The sequence below is a fragment of the Myxine glutinosa genome, chromosome 1 (assembly GCF_964187855.1).
Source record: "Myxine glutinosa chromosome 1, kmMyxGlut1.1, whole genome shotgun sequence".
Taxonomy (NCBI): domain Eukaryota; kingdom Metazoa; phylum Chordata; class Myxini; order Myxiniformes; family Myxinidae; genus Myxine; species Myxine glutinosa.
The window spans coordinates 310,647,578-310,661,296 of NC_136261.1; the positions used below are offsets into that span (position 1 = coordinate 310,647,578).

The 13,719-nt window shown below is 45.0% G+C and overlaps 1 protein-coding gene across 19 annotated transcripts in view; it reads right to left on the bottom strand.

The window, feature by feature from the left end:
- CPM (carboxypeptidase M) overlaps positions 1 to 13,719 on the bottom strand; it is a 102,527-nt gene that overhangs the window by 8,623 nt on the left and 80,185 nt on the right. For 4 of the 19 annotated variants that reach the window (XM_078768617.1, XM_078768632.1, XM_078768623.1 and 1 more), the window contains exon 9: positions 2,630 to 2,756. The exons of 11 other annotated variants lie outside the window; for them this stretch is intronic. In XM_078768617.1, coding sequence (XP_078624743.1) covers positions 2,630 to 2,756 — 127 coding nt within the window. Of the gene's footprint in view, positions 1 to 1,875; positions 2,757 to 13,719 lie in introns of those variants that run through there. 4 more of the 19 variants (XM_078768647.1, XM_078768652.1, XM_078768639.1 and 1 more) reach the window with 3 other exon arrangements.

Here is a 13,719-nt window from a genome sequence, read left to right on the forward strand (position 1 = left end):
GAAAAAATGAATTTAAACGATTTCAGCATAAGGCTGCAACATAACAAAATGTGAAAAAAGTGAAGGGGTCTGAATACTTTCTCTGAATGCACTGTATATATATACACAAAGAATTAAGTTAAGCACCCCCCCCGTTTTTTTACAACCTCGCACATTACAAGTTTGTTGTCGTCAAAACAGTGTAATATACCCATGATATTGCTATATTTTCTGGAGAAGTGATATTATGGTCACATAAAAACATAACAATCATGCCGTTTGCAATATTTTATTCTGAATAATTTAAGGTGAAATTTTTCGGGAATTTTAGGCATATTTTCACCTCAATTTAAGTATGGAGCTATAGGTCCATCACGGACAGTGTGGATGACGTTTATGTTTTCTAACGTACAGTCATTGTTCTGAGAAGACCTCTAGCGATCTTTGCGTCAATAACGTGTGTAGGACCCACGTGATCGGATCACTGACTCAACCCTACGTCTCATAGACCCTGTAAGCTGTCGTATGCGTTGCTGTGGCAGGTTGTTCCATTCCCGATGTAATGCACGTTCCAATTCATCCAGATTGGCTATTGGAGGGACCATCTTCGCAATTTGTCGTCCCAACATGTCCCAAACGTGCTCGAGGGGGTTCAGGTCAGGACTGTACGCAGGCCAGGGGATGGTTGTCACAGCACCTTGCTCCAGCAAGGCTCGGACGCGTCTCGCACGGTGAGGCCTGGCGTTGTCATCCATGAAGATGGGTCTGCTGGCGAGGGTGTGGTCATCGAAGTGCGGGATTACGGTGGTATTCAGGATTTCCTCGGCATATCGCTCTCCGTTGAGGTTACCTCGCACAGTTATCAGGTCCAATTTACAGTCATGGGAGAAGCATCCCCAGACCATAATCGAGCCACCACCAAAGGGTACCGTTGGTTGAATGTTTTTAGGTGCATACGCGGTGTTTTTGTGGCGCCACACCCGAACACGCCCATCTGTCACGTACAGCAAGAACCGGCTTTCATCCGACCAATGAACTCGCCTCCAAGACCGGATGTTCCATCCACGTCGCGCTAGGCACCATGCCAAACGCTCCCTCTGATGTCGTTCGAGTAGCCTTGGACGCTTGATCACTCGTCTTGACCTTAAACCGGCCGATTACAGGCGGTTCCTCACGGTACGGTGACATAGCCTTCTGTTGGGCAGCCAGTTGTCCTTCAGGAAATGGCTCGAGGCGAAGGGATATCGTCGCACCAGTCTCAAAAGCGCTCTATCTTGGCGGACTGTTGTCACGCGAGGTCTTCCAGACCTTGGGCGGTCCTTCACCGCATCCGTTTCCTGGTGTTTCTGCACCAACCGACTGATCACCGAATGGTGGTAACCAAACGTTCGAGCTACAGCTTTTCTGGACATTCCGGACTCGATCATGCCTATTATCCGCCATCTTTCTCCGTCCGACAACCGTCTACGAGCCACCATTACGAGAAAATGACCATGTAACCCCCACACGAGCTCAGGCGTGACTTGCAATAACCCGTGATGATAGTGCATTTACAGAAAATCACGACCACGTGGATGATAACACGTGCTGCACGAGCGATGGGCGTCACAGATGCGTGCACTCATCTGCATTTCATCAATGGATAATTGCTAATGTCATACCAATCATTATTTGATCTCACATACCTTAGAATATATGCCAATGTATACATATACACAAAGAATATATATTAGGGGGTGCTTAACTTAATTCTTTGTGTAGGGGTGCTTAACTTAATTCTTTGTGTATATATGGAAATATGTAGTACCAAAGTAGATGGGTCCAAATACTATAAAGTGTCAAGCATGATGTTTCAAAAAGTTGTGGATGGATTATGACAATATATAATTATATATATATATATATACATTTTATTTATATAGCACTTTTCAAATACAAATAAATCGCAAAGTATTGAACAAGGGAAAATCAGTTGATCAAGTAAAAAAAGAAAAAGAAAAATGAAATGTAATAAGAATCAAAATAGAATAGAGTAAAATTACATAAAATAGTTTACGAACTTAATCAACCAAGACAAAACTTGGTGGATGAGATCATCAGCTGACAAGAACAAGCCAATGAGATTTTGGATCAGGTCCTCCAGATCCGGCCTATCAGTGGGATACAAAACAGAGTACAGTTCTAGTTCGTATTTCATTCCCCTGCCCCCCCCCCCCTCACATTTCTCAAATTGTTCTAAAAAAAATCGTGGCAATAAGACCTGCCACCAACCTTGTGTTGCCACCTTTGTTGTGTGGAAATTTGCATTTCGTCGGATGAAAGATTGCACAAAAACAGCTTTCACAAAAGAAAAACTCAGATATACTGTATAAAATGTTGGGGCCACCCCTATCCCCACCATACATTTTTCAAACCTCCACCTATACACCGTGTTTAATGGTTTACAAACACTGTCCTCAGCCGTGTAAACAATGAACTGGTAGGACATAATATCTCATCAGTGGCAAAAGAGAAGCAGTCAGTTATGTGTCCTGTCTGATAAATTAATTAACAAAAGATTCAGTGCAAATAGCCTCTCAGAAGAACATCAGGAATACAATAGCAAACAGGGCGGCAATGAAACTTTCTTCCTTTTTTAACATTGCCGCACCAATCCACTTTCCTCCATTTTTCTTGCTTTGGCGTTCCAGAATAAAATCTTGTCTTGTGGCAGAGAAATTTATTGGCTCACTCAGCAAGATCGTTTGCTTCAAGGGTTTGAATCCTGGCGCAAGGATCTAAAGGTGGCGGAGAGTTACATGCATCAACACATGGCGATGTGAAAGGCTTTCTTGATTTTCAAGCAATGTTCTAACTAGTTTATTTTTTTTATTTTTTTTTGTATACTGAATCGAGGCTCGTGAAAGAGCTAACATTTATTTCACAAACAAATCAACCAGACAAACAAAATATACAAAAAGAGGGAGCAGAAGACAAGATGGGGAGAGAAGGGGAAGCACACAAACACAACATTTGAGAGCAGGGAGAAGTGTGGGAGGGAGAGGGCTTGGGGGGAGGAGGCGTGGGAAGGGGGAGGGGGGGGGGGGCCTTTACCTTTGTATTTATACCTTTGTATTTATACCTTTGTTTTTATGAGATTTTGGGTTTGGATCTGAAACTGCATTGTGTGCTCTTTCTCAACTCATTCATTATGTTAAAATAGAAAGTGGAACGCTGAAGGAATAATGATTTATAAAATGTGCTGTTAGAATCATTCCAGTCACATCCTCCATCCTCCTTGTCATGGCAGTTAAGGAATGCTTCCATGTCATGGTGGTTAAGGAGTCCCTCCTAGTTGTAGTAGTCATGAAGGAATTTACATGTACTGTACTGTATATGCAAAACTGACCCACAGACCTCTGCCATATCCTTTGCATGGCTGTTGAGATCAAAATATTTTGAAGATTAAATGTGATTATGGCATATACCTGGACACCATTGGTCGTCCGAAGGTTGAATGGGCTCAAACATCCCTCTTGGGCTGCTAAGAGTGTCTGGAGGTATGCCTACTCACCTCTGAGCTATCTAGCCTGGGTTCAAACCTTGACCCAGCTATAAACTGTCATTCTGGTGTTTCTGAAGTAGGGAACGGCATGAATATGTATGCCATCCATGATGGATGTAAAGCCGGGCGTCCTGTCTGCCAGCATTAGTTGGTGGACGTTAAAGATCCCACCATGTCCTTCACAAAGAGTAGGCTAGCTATCACCACCATCCTGACTAAATTGCAAATGATTGCTTTGAACTAATGAACTGCATCAGCAAAAGTTCACTCCTAGAAATTACGCAAAACCCACAGACACGTGATACATATAGAATAAGAAGGAACTCTTAACTTCTTTCTCCTTAATCTCCAATTCCCATTGTATTTTCCTCCTCTTCTGTCTTACCCTAAATTTTTCTTCTATTCTCCTTTTTGTACACCACTCCTTTCCGATTCAATCTCCAGGCGCTGCATGGCGTCATCGCCGGATGCCGAAGGGGACTGGCGATGATGCGCGCCAAAAGGGAGTACTTAGTTTTCACTCCCTTTGTTTGTTTGTTTTCTTTCTTGTTTGTTCGGGCAATATCTCAGCCATCCTTTGAGCTGGGAAACTGAAATTTGGGCAGAAGAGTGAACAAGTGCTTTGGCAAAAATGGTATTTTTATTTTTTGATTAATCAATTAATTGATTAAGTACTTATTTATTTCCTTTCTCATCTGGGCAATATCTCAGAGACCTTTTGAGTTATGAAGCTGATATTTGGACATGACAATGACCAAGTTATTTGGCTGTACAGGATATCTTTGATTTATTGATTAATCTATTGATGGATTAATTATTTAATTTTTCAATTAATCAATCAATTAATTGATTTTCAAAAAGTTAAAGATTCAGATGAAGCAGTATTGAGTGGTTTAGGTATGTATGATGTTAGCCAATTGATTAAGAAATTAATTATTTTAAGATCATTATTTATTTATTTTAATTATGCAATTAACCAGTTAATCAATCGATTATATTGTACACCGCTCCCTCCCAATTCTGTCTCCATGTACTGCAATGCGTCATCTGAAGACACCCCGGCAATGTCACATGCTGGAGGACATGTTATTTATTTATTTGGCATGGTGACGGCGTACTTTGAATGTAGCTCTACTTGTTATCCATTATTTTAATGAAATGTATTTTTGGCAATACACACACCCATTCCTTCGATACATTACATGTAGATGGCCCTCAATGGTATGCTGAGAAACTGACTGGGGTACTGCCCCAGAGACTTCTCAAAAGGACATATATAAACCAATGAATGGTTTTGAAATCAAAATGCAGTACTGTACTTCCATCAAAAGCATTGTAATAATTATTAGACTACAGGTGATCAGAAAATAGATATTAGAAATAAAAATACAATATATAACAAGCATTGACAATATTGACACGTTTTTCAACCCAAACAGCAATTATTGTTAAATGCACATTTTTGAATAATTACACGAAGAAGAAGAAATGCCGATAAAATTGATTCATTTTTTTCTTTGAGTTGACCCATTTGAGGCCCATATCCCCCATTTTCACCCAACGCTCATGATGCTGCAATCCAAAGTTCAAATCATATGTATGTATGTATATATATATATATATATATATATATATATATATATATATATATATATATATATATATATATATATATATATATATATATATATATATATATATATACAGACTTGGCATTTAATATGGAATATTTTTTTTGTGGGGGTGAACTTACTTTTCAAGATGACTTGGAACCAAAAGTTCATTGGAATTATGTTGAAATTATTCTAGATTTTCTTAATGTGACCTTTAAAAGAAACAAAAACCACATTTGACATTTCAAAGCAAATAAATTGATCCTTGAAAGTGATGTAAACTGATATCGAACTCAATTCACGGGCAGTACTGTGTTAAACTTCTGTACGTTTTCCAGAAGTATCTCTTTATTTTGCATATTAGCCAAAAAAAAATTCAACAAAAACAAAAGCTAAATTATGACTGGGATTACGGACAGTAAAATTACAGTTCAGTACTTCGTGTAACCCCCATGAGCATTCAGGAGATCACGTACATGTCGAGGCATGCTGTTCACGATATTTGGCAAGGTTTGGACAGGAATCGCTTGCCATGCAGTGACAATAGTCTGCTGCAATTCACGCACAGAGGTAGGCTGCTGGTCCAAGTTGTAGATTTGACGCACTAATTCTGCCCACAAGTTCTCTATCGGATTCATATCCGGGGACATGGCAGGCCACTCCATATGCTCTACACCATGGTCAGCAAGAGAGTGTTGGATCATGCGAGCACGATGAGGCTGTGCATTGTCATCTTGGAAGACAAAGTTTCCTCGAAAGGCTGCACGAGCAAATGGAAGCAATGTTTCTTCCAGAATGACCCTGTACTTGAACTGGTTCAGGTTTCCATTCAGAACAACCAGGTCAGTTTTGCCCCCTGCATGAAAAGCAACCCAAACGGTCACCCCACCACCTCCAGCTTGGACTCTTGGCACTATACAATCTTCGTTGTGAGCTTTATGCACTTGTCTGCGCACTCGGACGCGGTCATCTTGACGATAGACCAGAAATCTAGACTCGTCACTGAAGGTCACGTGATTCCAGTGTCCTGGCTGCCATTGACGGTGCTCTCTGGCCCACTGCAATCGGCGCTGGCTGTGTTGTCTGGTCAGGCGTGGCTTTCTCAGGGGACGCCTGCTATAGCCTGCTTGAACCAGTCATTGGTTGACTAGCCTTCTGGATACAGGCACATTTGTCAGTTGCTCCCACTCAGTCCTAAGCCGATTAGCTGACTTGGTACGGCCATTGCAGACTAACCGGTGCAGCTGGTGATCATCTCTCCTTTTGGTTCTGCGTGGACGACGGACGTCCTGGCCTCGGTATTGGAGTAGGGACACCCCTCTGAGCATTTCGTTTCAGGATCTTTGACACCTGACCTTGAGTGATGCCATACTGCCGAGCAATAGCACGCTGTTTCATGCCAGAATTTCGTAAAGCCACCACTCCATGACAAACAGCATTGTCAAGTTGACGGACCATCTCTAGAGGAAGCGGCAATAACTTTTGTAGACGTGCAGCAGTTGTTTTCCACTAATACAGAACGCAACAACCCTTATATACCCGATTGTGAAGCCAATCGTCAAATGTACCTGTCCTTACATTTTGTCATGCCACCTGTGATATAATCCTGTTATTGACTTCTTGCTGCGAAAGACAATCAGTGACATGGTTCTTTCAACAAAGACATCACCGAAGGGTAAAATAAACTCACCAGATTGATATACTGAGTTCAGAAAGTAAACCCACGTCAAGAAAAAAAAAAAATTCCATATTAAATGCAAAGTGTGTCTATATATATATATATATATATATATATATATATATATATATATATATATATATATATATATATATATATATATACAGATATATATATATACAGTCATGTGAAAAAGTAAGTACACCCCATGTAAAGTTTTGACTTTTTCAACATATTTCAACATACAGCGATTTGATCTTCATTTCAACAATATTGATAGATAAAGGTGATATAATATAACAAATATCATGAAACATTTACATTTTGTAGTCCATTGAATAATTTAAATAAACATAAATGCAAATTTCGCATGTGGAAAATGTAAGTACACCCTTGGATCTAATAGGTGGTATTGCCCCCTTTGGCAGAAACAATCTCAAGGAGGCGTTTCTTATAACTGTCTACCAGTCTCTGACATCGACTGGGAGAAATTTTTGCCCACTCCTCCACGCAGAATTCTTTCAGCTGTGCGGTGTTTAAGGGGTTTCTTGCATGCGCAGCTCGTTTCAAATCCCCCCACAACATCTCGCTGGGATTTAGTTCCGGGCTTTGACTTGGCCATTCCAGAACCCTCCATTTCTTTCTTTTCAGCCATTACTTGGTGGATTTACTGCTTATGTTTAGGGTCATTGTCATGTTGCAAGGTCCACCTTCGGCTGAGCTTCAACTTTCCGATAGATGGCCTCACATTATCCTCGAACACCCTCTGGTACAATGAAGAATTCATAGTGGATCCTATGATGGTGAGCTGGCCAGGCCCTGATGCAGCAAAGCTGCCCCAAACCATAATATTTCCACCACCATGCTTGAGAGTTGGTATCAAGTTCTTGTGGACAAATGCTGTCTTTGGTTTTCGCCAAACATGTCTTCTGGTACTGTGGCCAAATAGCTCTCCCTTTGACTCATCTGTCCAGAGCACATTGTTCCAGAAGTGCTGGTCTTTGCCGCGGTGTTCATTGGCAAACTTTAGTCTTGCCCTGATGTTCTTTCTGGACAGCAAAGGTTTCCTCCTGGCATACCTCCCATGTAGATCAAATTTGTGCGGCCTCTTTCTAATGGTAGACTCGTGCACTTTGACATCAACAGTGGCAAGAGCTACCTGTAGGTCCCGTGATGACATTCTGGGGTTCTTAGAGACTTCTTTCAGCATCTTGGGGTCTGCTCTCGGGCTGAACTTGCTGGGGCGGCCTGGCCTGAACAAGTTGGCAGTTGTTTGGAATCTTCTCCACTTGTAGATAATCTTCCGGACAGTCGAATGATTGATTTCAAATTGTTTGGAGATCTTTTTAAATCCCTTCCCAGACTCGTAGGCATCTACAACCTTCTTTCTGAAGGCCTCAGAGAGCTCTTTTGATCTCGGCATGGTGATGCCACACACTTCAACAACAAAGAGCAAACCAAACTAAATGTCTGAGGTTTAAATAAAACAGGTTCCTCCAAAATCCTCTCTAACGATGTTCTAATCATTTGCACCTGAGCTGCTGCACCTGATTCTAATTTCAGGTATTTGAAGTAGTGATAAATGTAGGGGTGTACTTACTTTTTCCACATGCGAAATTTGCATTTATGTTTATTTAAATTATACAATAGACTACAAAATGTAAATATTTCATGATATTTGTTATATTATATCACATTTATCTATCAATATTGTTGAAATGAAGATCAAATAGCTGTATGTTGAAATATGTTGAAAAAGCCAAAACTTTACATGGGGTGTACTTACTTTTTCATGTGACTGTATATATATATATATATATATCTGTATATGTATGTATATATATATATATATGCATATATATATATATATATGTATATCTATATGTATACATATATGTATATGTATAAATATGTACCAGCAGAGGTATCCGTCAATGACGGGGGTTCGTATATGTCTGACCTGAAATGAGCAATTTCCTTTGGAATGTGTATTGGTAGGAACGGGAATTTAGTGTAAATATTCAGTGAGAAGATGTCGCAATGGGTGTAGCTGGTAACCTCGATGACCTCGTTCCATTCTATCAGCTAAGATTTCCAATCCAAACTTGTTGTACCTCCGAAGTACTTCTCAGGAGTAAGGGTGATATTATGAAAACTCAGCTGGGAAACAGGTTTAGGCATGTTTTGGGCGTAACACCTGAAGATCACCAAAGTTCTTTTCATACCAACCAACCACCTCCAGACACCTATCCCTCTCCACATTGTTTCTTCAGCTCCTGTCCTTCCCCTTCTCTCTATACTCCCCATAGCTTTGCTTTCAGAAATTTCCCACTGCATTTCATTCTGGTTTTCCCATTCGATGATCCATATATCAATAGTTTCCGTTTCACTTTTCAACATCAGTTTCGCTTTGAGATATCAGTTTAGATTCGTCATTGCAACTTGTGATGTGCCGCGAATAGTGCACAGAAAAGTTCATGAAAACCGATTTTGGGAGGAAATTTATTTGAATTTTCCAATGGGTCTAAAGTGTTTTTCGGGTCATAAAGGGGACTAAAGTGTTTAAATAATCAAGGCCCCTTAAAAGGGCCAAATGGGGTCTAAAGGTGTCTCAGGACAAAATAGCAAAAGGGGTCAAAAGTGTCCAAATAGTCTTCAATTGTCCAAATGGTCTTAAATTGTCCAAAGGGTCTTAAAAAGTCAAAAGGTCTGAAAAGTGTTTAAGAAGGTTTTTTTTTATCTCAAAAGGGTCAAAATGGGTATGAAAGGGTCTGAAGGGTGTAAATGTCTAAGTGGTGTAAAAGGTCTAAGGGGTCTAATGGGTCAAAGGGGTCTAAAGGGGTCTAAAGGGCCAAAGGGGTGTAGGGGCATAAAAGGTCGAAAGAGGTCTTAGGGGTTTAAAGGGTCAAAAGGGTGTAAATGGTCTAAAGGATATAAAGGGTCTAAAGGGGTCTAAAGGGGTGGAAAGGGTCTAAAGGGTGTAAAGGAGTGAAGCTGTACTTGTAGTAAATAAATTACCTTGGGTTCGTAAATAAATTAACTCGGGAGTGCAACATGACAATAACGGGTCACATGACCTCTTCATCACGGTATAAAACCCCTAATCAGGTGCATCGTGGTTAAAATTCTGACGGTAGAAAGTTTCGTTGTGATTAGGCCGAAAAAAATATATTGCTGGTCTCTGGTCAGACCAAAGTTCCAGAATTGATGCAGCGATGCGTTTTTTTTCTTTTTTTCTTTTTGAAAAGCATGGATTGCACATATAAAGGTGTTTTTGTGTCCTCATGCCTTGCGGTCCTCCTCATCTGCTGTGGCGCCATCCAGAGAGAAATTAAAGACAGCCAATGGGACTTGTAGGCCTTTTTTTTGTAAATAATGAACACAAGCTTAAGTTATTTTAAAATGTATTTATTCTGAAAATTATTAAGTTCTTCAAGCAGATTATAGACTGCCATTTCGTTCTCGAGATCGCCTCGCCGTACCGTCAAACATTCCAATGCGTCCATCGCGTCAACACTGCGCATGCGCAAGTGGTCTAACAGGCCGATGGTCTCCCACGATCTCTTCTCCCAGTCCACCAGATTATCACAGACAGTTACAACTTCATGACAAACGAGATAGGATCCAGGCCTAACTAACGAGACCACCCGCAGCTCTCTAGGCCTTCTGATTGCTTCACACGAACCCGACAAAGGACGTCTTCGTTTCAATAAATTACAATATCCAGCCGATAGAGGCCTTGCATCGCGTGAGCGTCGTCCATGGCAACCGGTTCCGGCCGCCATCTTGGGTGGCATAAACAACATGACGGGAAAGCTGTCGTTTGATCAGACGGACCTGTCAGTTTACGCCCGTAGCTTGCCCGTTGATGCGTTTTCGCGGTATTGCGAGAAACTGAGGCTATGTCATCTGCCTGTGCACCCGTGTGGACCCACAAGTACGCCACACACACACTCCACAGTCCACAAACACTCCACACGTACGCCAGAAGTATGCCACACACACTCCACACGTATGCCACACGTACACCACAAGTACGCCACACATATGCCACACACACTCCACACGTACGCCACAAGTACGCCACACGTACGCCACACACTCCACAAGTACGCCACACACTCCACAAGTACGCCACACGTACGCCACACACACGTTGCAAGTACGCCACACGTATGCCACACACACTCCACACGTACGCCAAACGTATGCCACACACACTCCACACGTACACCACAAGTACGACACACGTATGCCACACACACTCCACACGTACGCCACACACACTCCACACGTACGCCATACGTATGCCACACACACTCCACACGTACACCACAAGTACGCCACACGTACGCCACACACACTCCACACGTACGCCACTCACACTCCACACGTACGTCACACACACTCCACACGTACGCCAGACACACTCCATACGTACACCACAAGTACGCCACACACACTCCACGCGTACGCCACACGTACGCCAGACACACTCCACACGTACGCCAGACACACTCCATACGTACACCACAAGTACGCCACACACACTCCACACGTACGCCACACACACTCCACGAGTACGCCACACGTACGCCACACAGTCTCCACACACACGTACACAAGTACGCCACACGTACGCCACACGTACGCCACACGTACGCCACACACACTCCACACGTACGCCACACACACTTCACACGTACGCCACACAGTCTCCACACACACGTACACAAGTACGCCACACGTACGCCATACACACTCCACATGTACGTAACCAAATGCCTAATCCTGCTTTTCGCTTCGCGAGCGAAGGTAACAACCTCATGAGCCATATTCTCACCTGAGAGCTGCAGTCAAGGCAGCCATGAATCCGTTTTAGCGTTGTGTCGTCCGGATGAAATCGGGCTGTACATCCGACAGCACAACAACTCTTTACCATCGTGTAGGGGGCAATTTATATGTGAGACGAGTTTCAAATTGCCGCCATTTAACGTATGGTGGCAGAAGCAATGGTTTGCCACCCCAAGGGGTCACGTGACTAAGACGATGACGTCACATGCAACTTCCCCATTGGATTCACAACGTCACGGCACACAAAACTACTCATATCTTTGGAACGGCTGGATGGATTTGGACAAACTAAACGCAGTTTTGTAGGGGAGAACCGTGCGCGAACGTCGATACCAAATTTGGAAAAAGAATTGTTGACGCGCAGGGTCAAAATCGATGCGCGCGCTGACCAATACCCGGAAATATATTTTTCTCGGCCTTAACTTTAGGAGATCAAAGCAGTAAGGTCACAAATAAACAGCAAAACAACAACCAACCTTATTGTGAGGATGAGGTAATCGGTGGAGATTCGCCCGTTCGCATGTGGTGGTTCGTAATTGGCGTCACGTGGGTACTTTTTTCTACTAACTATTTTTCACCCCTGAGAGTTATGTTGTTCCATGAGCAGTACAATTCACTTTAAATCAATGTATAGGGTGTCTTTGTAATATTTACCGTTTTTGAAAAATTAGTGCATTTCAGAGGTCACGTGACTCCTTTTCAGAACATACCGATCATGGTAAAGCCTTAATTAAGAGTTGCTTTTCACATCTGATAACATTTTTGATGATCGGAGCTCACCATCTCACTAATTATATCGAAATCCATGTTGGAATCCGAAAAAAAAATTGGACTTTGAAAAAGCTTTGTACATGTGGATCGACGATTGATCCTTAGAGATCACGAGCAGAAGTACCCGGCATTGCCGGGCGGGGGAGGGGAGGGAAGGGGGAAGGGGAGGAGGGGAACAGGGGGGAGGGGGGGAGGGGAACAGGGGGAGGGGGGGAGGGGAACAGGGGGGAGGGGGGAGGGGAACAGGGGGGAGGGGGGGAGGGGAACAGGGGGGAGGGGAACAGGGGGGAGGGGGGAGGGGAACAGGGGGGAGGGGAACAGGGGGGAGGGGGGGAGGGGAACAGGGGGGAGGGGGGGAGGGGAACAGGGGGGAGGGGGGAGGGGGAACAGGGGGGAGGGGGGGAGGGGAACAGGGGGGAGGGGGGGAGGGGAACAGGGGGGAGGGGGGAGGGGAACAGGGGGGAGGGGGGAGGGGAACAGGGGGGAGGGGAACAGGGGGAGGGGGGAGGGGAACAGGGGGGAGGGGGGAGGGGAACAGGGGGGAGGGGGGAGGGGAACAGGGGGGAGGGGGGAGGGGAACAGGGGGGAGGGGGGAGGGGAACAGGGGGGAGGGGAACAGGGGGGAGGGGGGAGGGGAACAGGGGGGAGGGGGGAGGGGAACAGGGGGAAGGGGGGAGGGGAACAGGGGGGAGGGGAACAGGGGGGAGGGGGGAGGGGAACAGGGGGGAGGGGGGAGGGGAACAGGGGGGAGGGGAACAGGGGGGAGGGGGGAGGGGAACAGGGGGGAGGGGAACAGGGGGGGGAGGGGAACAGGGGGGAGGGGGGAGGGGAACAGGGGGGAGGGGGGAGGGGAACAGGGGGGAGGGGGGAGGGGAACAGGGGGGAGGGGGGAGGGGAACAGGGGGGAGGGGGGAGGGGAACAGGGGGGAGGGGAACAGGGGGGAGGGGGGAGGGGAACAGGGGGAGGGGGGGAGGGGAACAGGGGGAGGGGGGAGAGGGAGGGGGGAGAGGGAGGGGGAGGGGGGAGGGGAACAGGGGGGAGGGGGGAGAGGGAGGGGGGAGAGGGAGGGGGAGGGGGGAGAGGGAGGGGGGAGAGGGAGGGGGGGAGAGGGAGGGGGAGGGGGGGAGAGGGAGGGGGAGGGGGGGAGAGGGAGGAGGGAGGGGGGGAGAGGGAGGGCAGAAAGGAAGGGGTAGGGGGGAATGGGAGGAGCATGGGGAAAGGGAGGGGGAGGGGAGGGTGGAGGGGGATGGGGAAGGGGTAGGGCCGAAAGGAAGGGGTA